We start from the raw sequence: 6,837 nt of genomic DNA, 5'->3' as shown, positions 1-6,837 counted from the left end.
TATATATATATATATATATATATATATATATATATAGATAGATAGATAGATAGATAGATAGATATAATACATGTACGTGTACGCAAGTGTATGACTCTCGGTGTGTTTATGAGTAGCAAATTAATTTGTGCTTAAATTGCTTACATTGTCATATCGAAGTTGCTCTGGAAATAATTCCAACTATGTACACGTACAGACAGGTACGTAGGTAAAAGTATTCCCAGCACATATGCACCCTTATGACGCACCGTATCCACGACAGCTTTCCACCTCTTTTCACCTCTTTATATCCAGTACTCTTCAGTAATTAATATAGCCATATCCTCGCATTTCAAGGCTATTCTATTCTATCAAAACCACCTTAATTACGCAATCACACAGTATTTCTAGAATTGTTTGCTATTCCCCAGTTTTAATCCCTTTACAGTTCTTTCAACTTCAGATATCTATTCCAATACCTACCATTATCAAGTTCTACCAAACCCAACTTCTTGAAAATAAATCTTTTTCCTCATCTTCAAACTTTTTATAGATTTTTTTCATGTTTGAAAAATGTATGCAGGATTAGTACAGAATTAGCGGATGAAGCATTTAAAAAAAATTAATTAATAATAAATAATTAATTAAATAACGTTGTTTAGCAATGGACATACATGCACTAGCGAAATTTATAGTTTAATTTTGTATTAGTTGCTGTACTAATGAAAATATTATCATTAGGAGTAATATCATTGTTGCTGTTCTTGTTGTTGGAGTCAACAGGTCTTTCAGACAGGCATTTTAAAATCATTCTTGTTCTTTACTCAATATAATTTCTTGAACGATCTTGTCAGCAATTAGGAGTTTTTCTGTGGAATTCTGTAGATGATCTGTAATGAATAGAATAATCAACGTGATCAATAGTTACAAAATAACAGTATAAATATTAAGGGTACACAGAAAAACGCTCACGTAATACATACTGGGTGCAGTATATCTATTTACCCATTATTCAAGTTTTAGGGTTTGGTTAATGAAAGTTTACAATCGATTGCTATATTTATTGACGATATTTTCTAAGTATTTACAGTTCAAAATGGCCACCCTTTACTTTCATCATAGCTTATAATCTTTTTCAATTGTTTTCTCACCTAACAATTCTTTTTATCAGCCATTTTCAAAGCTACAATTTGTTCATGTTTTATTTGAGCCACTATATTTAATTAAGGGTAAACAATAACAAAATAGAATGTTAGGAAGCTAGGAGAATGTTAAGAATGCTGGAACTATTTTTACGAATAAGCATGTTTCAGTTTATGTTTGAATAATGAGGTCAATTAGTATGTTTAAATAATGGATTAATGTATATGTTGCATCATTGTACACACACACACACACACACACACACACACACACACACACACAGTGTATTGTTCCGCGAAGGTAAGATCAACAAAAATAGTACTCCATCTTGTCATAGATAGATATTATTTAATAAACATAACATAGGTTTTTATGTTCTATTATTAGTTTTATATATATATATATATATATATAAAACAAAGTTATTTTATTCTACACGAGTAGAAATATAGATAAAATGCACTGGGAGTCGTTTTTTTTACTTTTAAAGAGTTAACTCTTTTCATAGAATTCTCTGATTTTCGAGAGTTGAGATAGAAAGACGCATATGTATAGAACAAAGTTATTTTATTCCACACGGGTAAAAAATATAGGAAGAAAAAAAGCATTGGGAATCGTTTAGATTTTTCACTTTTAAAGACTTGACCGGTTTCTTCTCCTATTTTCGAAAGTTGCTTCTGACTGGAATCCGAATATTCTTTTGATTTTTTAGAGGGAACAGGGCTCAAATTAGAATCTATTTTGGATACGATTTGACTGGCAGAGAATGATCACGTGATTAGGCTTAGAAAGTTTTGTATGTTACTCGCAACGCCCTTTGTGTTAGTATCATGTAACAATATCTTTTGCGCCGAAAATTAAGGCTGACACGTAAGTGAACGTGGAGCTAAACAACTAGCCAAAGCTAGGATCCACCCAACCTCATTTTCTACATCAATTTATTCAGTGATACTCTGCGCCGATTTTTTTTCTATATCATCTTCGTGCACATCTTGAAATAACTTCAATGAAATTTCTCTTCATTACACATCGTAACACTCAAGCAATATAGACAGAATGCAAGTGGAACAAAATACTCACGCTTTTAACCTCTGTGTATTCACGAAGTGCGTATTTTCCCCTGAAAAGAAGAATTTATCTTATGATTTGTAATACATTTGAATCTCAAGTATCATAAAGTATTGGGTTAATGGATATCAGTAAGAACAATTATTTTTGTGTGAATCTTGCACCACAAAAGTCAGATGGATATCCTTATAAAGTCAAATGGATTCTTAGTTGAAAGGTTTCGACTTAGTATTATTTACTTCAAGGCAAAAAAAAAAGGCTGCCCACAGATCCCGTTGTCCCGCTGCACGCGCACGAATCAAGTGTACACCCACGATACCTGAAATACTTGCCGTAGTGGAAATATTGTGTCCGCCGTGTCGTGTCCAGGACGAAAGCCACTTCATTCGTCAGATAGATTGATCTCGACAATATCACTACTTCTCTTCTTCAGACATCTTGCTTCACAAGGCTTCACAATGAGGTTCCTCTATAATTAAAGTAATCTGTCTTTACGTTCTGAGTTCAAATTCCGTCGGGGTCAACTTTGCTTTTCATCCCTTTTCGGGGTCGATATAATAAGTACCAGTCGAGCACTTAGGTCGATGTAATAGACTTAACCTTCCACCAAAATTGCTGGCTTTATGCCAAAATTTAAAACCGATTCAGTACATCTGGTTATGTATTCGATTCGAAACCCTCCGACAATTGGAAAAGTATTTTCAAAATACAAGACCTGTGTAAAACTCGAAACCTATTTTATTCCTGTAAATCTCCCTTCTTTTCCAATTATTATTTATTTTCTCACAAGCAGTGAGCTGGCAGAATGGTTAGCACCTCTACGTTCTGAACACAAATTTCGCCGTTGTCGATCATGCTTTTCATCCTTTGGGAGGTGGGGGTCGATAAAATAAGTACCGGTGGAGTAATCCACTAGACACTCCAGCAAAATTCCAGGTCATGTGCCTATAGTAGAAAATATAATTTACTTTCTCACCTTTGATCTTTCTTTCCATAAAAGATATAAACCAGATTCACCTTAACATTCCGAAAACTCCATAAGTGTGGTCTCTTCTCCACGGAGTAAGAAAAATTTAGAAAGAATTTAAAGAAATGATGGGTGTGTTAAAAGTAAGGCACTTACATCTCTCTAGATATTCCAGATGTCTTGTAACCGCCAAACGGTGCTTGTGGGAACCAATAGTGGTAAGTATTCACCCTGGAAGAATAGAAAAGAAAAAACAAACTATTGTTGCTGTTTAGCTCGAGGAATCCTATGTTTAAAGACAATCCAACTGTGACCAACTGGCATGTTTTCAGACAGTGTATCTTGAATTACGTTACCTAATGCGTCAATATACGTACACACACACACACACACACACACAAATGGGGGTGGGGGGGGGTCTGATAAACAGCAGCAGAAGCAACCAAATCATACTAGAATAATGAAATGCCGCCTATGTACGTGTCAAGACTTACCAAACTGTGCCAGTATTGACGGCGTTCGTGAAAGTCATAATTTTGTTGACATCATTGGTAAAAATGGCAGCAGCCATTCCATAGTCGCTCTGGTTGCAGCGATCGATTACTTCGTCAAGATCACGGAATTTCATCAGCAGCTGCACCGGACCAAAAATCTGGACAGAAAACAAAAGTAAACTTAAAGTTAGACTTAACTCTTTTAGCCTTTAAACTAACCACACCCGGCCTAAATATTCTACCTCTGTTATGTCCAAACTGGTGAAACCCGTTGCACACACCTATCCTAGAATGTCAGGAGTGGCTGTATGGTAAGTAGCTTGCTTACCAACCACATGGTTCCGGGTTCAGTCCCACTGCGTGGCACCTTGGGCAAGTGTCTTCTACTACAGCCTTGGGTCGACCAAAGCCTTGTGAGTGGATTTGGTAGACGGAAACTGAAAGAAGCCCGTCGTATATATGTATATATATATATATATATATATATATATATATACATATATATGTATGCATGTATTAGTGTGTATATGTTTGTGTCTGTGTTTGTGCCCCGAACATCACTTGACAACCGATGCTGGTGTGTTTACGTCCCCGTAACTTAGCGGTTCGACAAAAGAGCCCGATAGAATAAGTACTAGGCTTACAAAGAATAAGTCCTGGGGTCGATTTGCTCGACTAAAAGGCGGTGCTCCAGCATGGCCACAGCCAAATGGCTGAAACAAGTTAAACAATCTTATTCTCGAAATCTCGAAGTTACAAGATAATGCGGAAGAGTAATCTGAATACTAAAGTGGGCAGGGGGGGCGGTGGAATGGCTGATGTCTTTGATGGTTTGATAATATTGATCTGCTCAAGGTTCTAATACCAACATTTGTAAATCAGCTCCTACATGAAAGCCTATTCCAGCGGGTTGAAGTTATTAGGAGAGTAGATCGTATAAACTTAATTATCTTCATCCATTTTTTTAAATTTTTTTTTTAAGATCAGTCTTTTGTGGGCGCAGATATGGCTGTGTGGTTAAGCAGTTCGCTTTGCAGACATATGGTTTCAGGTTCAGTCGTACGGCGCACCACCTTGGGCTAGTGTATTCAATTACACAAGGCGCCAGTCGCTTTCAGACTAACCTATGCCTTGAGAGAATTTGGGAGATGGAAACTGTGTGGAAGCCTGTGACGTACCCCGAAAAGATAATGATAATAATAACCATAACTGAAAATATAAATCGTTTTACCTCTTCCTTCGCAATCTTCATGTTGTCGGAAACATCAGAAAAGACAGTTGGTTCGATGTAGTAGCCTTTGTCTCCATGCTTGTTACCGCCATATTTCAACTTTGCACCTTGTTCCTGTGCGCTCTTTATATAATCTATAACTTTGTTGTACTGCTCTTCATCAATCTGAAATGAAAGAAAGCAATGTGGACGGTGTACAATGATGGTGCTTCCATCCATCTGTCCGTCCGTCCGTTCGTTCATTCATAAATACATATATCTTTACAAGCACACATCCACGCAAGCTTTTTTCACTCACACATACACACACATACACTCACACTATGACCGCGATTCCGCTGCCCTAACCACTGGGCCATTGCGCCTCCACGTAAATATGTACAAACTGTGATATCCCTGGTTCGTTTTCAATATTTTATTAACAGCATCAATTGTTGGATATAGCGGTACAATCTAGTGCTCATCAGGCTCCTTAGCTTACAACACTCAGTCTCCCATTTGTAATACAACTGGATATATTTGAATATATTAAAAAGAAGTGCACCGTATACGCCGGCAAATACGATGATTTCTCATTAAGCTCTCCTCCCGTAATGCACTTACCTGAGGTCCATGTTCAGTCTCCAGTTCATAAGGATCACCAATTTTCCTTTGGGTTGCATGTTCTACTGATCGCTTTATAAACTCTTCATAGATACTCTCATGGACGTAGGTTCGAGCTCCAGACCAGCGGCATTGACCCATGTTCTCAAAAGCAGCTTCGTGAGCCTGTTGCACGGCAAAATCAACTAAAACATTAAAAATACATAGAAAATTACATACTGGATCAATTGTTTAATCCGATCCTCTACGTGGTTGCTCGACTTACTAGTAGCAGCAGCCAAATATTCAGAAAAGACATTTTATCAACACGAAAAATGAACACATTAGGTAATGCAGTCCTAGGTATACAAAAGGACGTGACGGTTATGTGTGTGTGTGTGTGTGTGTGTGTGTGTGTGTGTGTGTGTGTGTGTGTGTGTGTGTGTGTGTGTGTGTATAAAGGTTATGAAGGGTAATGGAGTCAACCAGACCCTAATGATACAAGTAATACCGAGTAAGTGCTGTATACCGACTAGTTTTGCCCCAGATGTGGATGCAACATGAATGGGGAATATAACATGGGTCGTGTATTAGCATATGTATATATAAAAAGAATGAGATAAAGAGACCAATGGCATAAGTAAATTTATATTTATGTAGAATGTCTTACAGCTGTTTCAGGAAAAATTCAATGTATCCCTTCATCGGAGACGGTAATAGTAGAAGATAAGGATTATTACATCTGTACGAGGAGATTTGCAGTAAGAAATGAGAGCGATGCGGAGAAGAAAAAACAAAGAAGAAAAAGTACTTGTAGTTCCATTCCAACAGTAAATATCCATGTATAGAATACCCACACGGAAAATACTAAACTTACGATCAGTATCAGGAAAGACGACTAGAGGACATTTTCCGCTGAGTTCCAGAGAGCAACGTTTCAAATTACTGCTACCAGCAGCTTGCATTACCAACTTGCCAACCTGAAGAAAATGAACAAAGTTACTAAAATTACAGAAGCTACAACAAGAACAAGGCCCACTTTCTCTAGTGGAAGAGTTACAACCAGTTGAGTCTTCATTAGCGAATTACTGGTATTTATCTCAAGAATAACGAACGGTTAAAGCCAACATAGGTAAGTTTTGAACTACGAATCACAGGAGATGAAACGAAGTTTAATTTTTCAATCAATGAATATAACGATGACAATTTCTAACATGGATACAGTCTCATATTTCACGATCGAGGATAGTTGCTTTTATGAATTACTGCTTTACTGCTGCTTCGATTATGCTATATATACTTCACGATGTCGTGCTGCTACTGTTTATATCTCACGCAGAGATTTATTATTGCTAAATATATATATATATATA

At 36.9% G+C, this 6,837-nt stretch overlaps 1 protein-coding gene across 1 annotated transcript in view; it reads right to left on the bottom strand.

The window, feature by feature from the left end:
- LOC106870422 (omega-crystallin) overlaps positions 1-6,837 on the bottom strand; it is a 15,173-nt gene continuing 8,336 nt past the window's right edge. Inside the window, exons 8-14 of the mRNA XM_014916488.2 lie at positions 6,342-6,444; positions 5,486-5,670; positions 4,883-5,047; positions 3,652-3,809; positions 3,314-3,388; positions 2,203-2,242; positions 1-869 (exon numbers count right to left, since the gene is read on the bottom strand). Coding sequence (XP_014771974.1) covers positions 837-869; positions 2,203-2,242; positions 3,314-3,388; positions 3,652-3,809; positions 4,883-5,047; positions 5,486-5,670; positions 6,342-6,444 — 759 coding nt within the window. The 3' untranslated portion in view covers positions 1-836. The remainder of the gene's footprint in view (positions 870-2,202; positions 2,243-3,313; positions 3,389-3,651; positions 3,810-4,882; positions 5,048-5,485; positions 5,671-6,341; positions 6,445-6,837) is intronic.

Source organism: Octopus bimaculoides, chromosome 12, assembly GCF_001194135.2.
Source record: "Octopus bimaculoides isolate UCB-OBI-ISO-001 chromosome 12, ASM119413v2, whole genome shotgun sequence".
Classification (NCBI taxonomy): Eukaryota; Metazoa; Mollusca; class Cephalopoda; order Octopoda; family Octopodidae; genus Octopus; species Octopus bimaculoides.
Note: the sequence above shows the minus strand (reverse complement) of the source record. Positions and strands in the feature narration are given on the sequence as shown.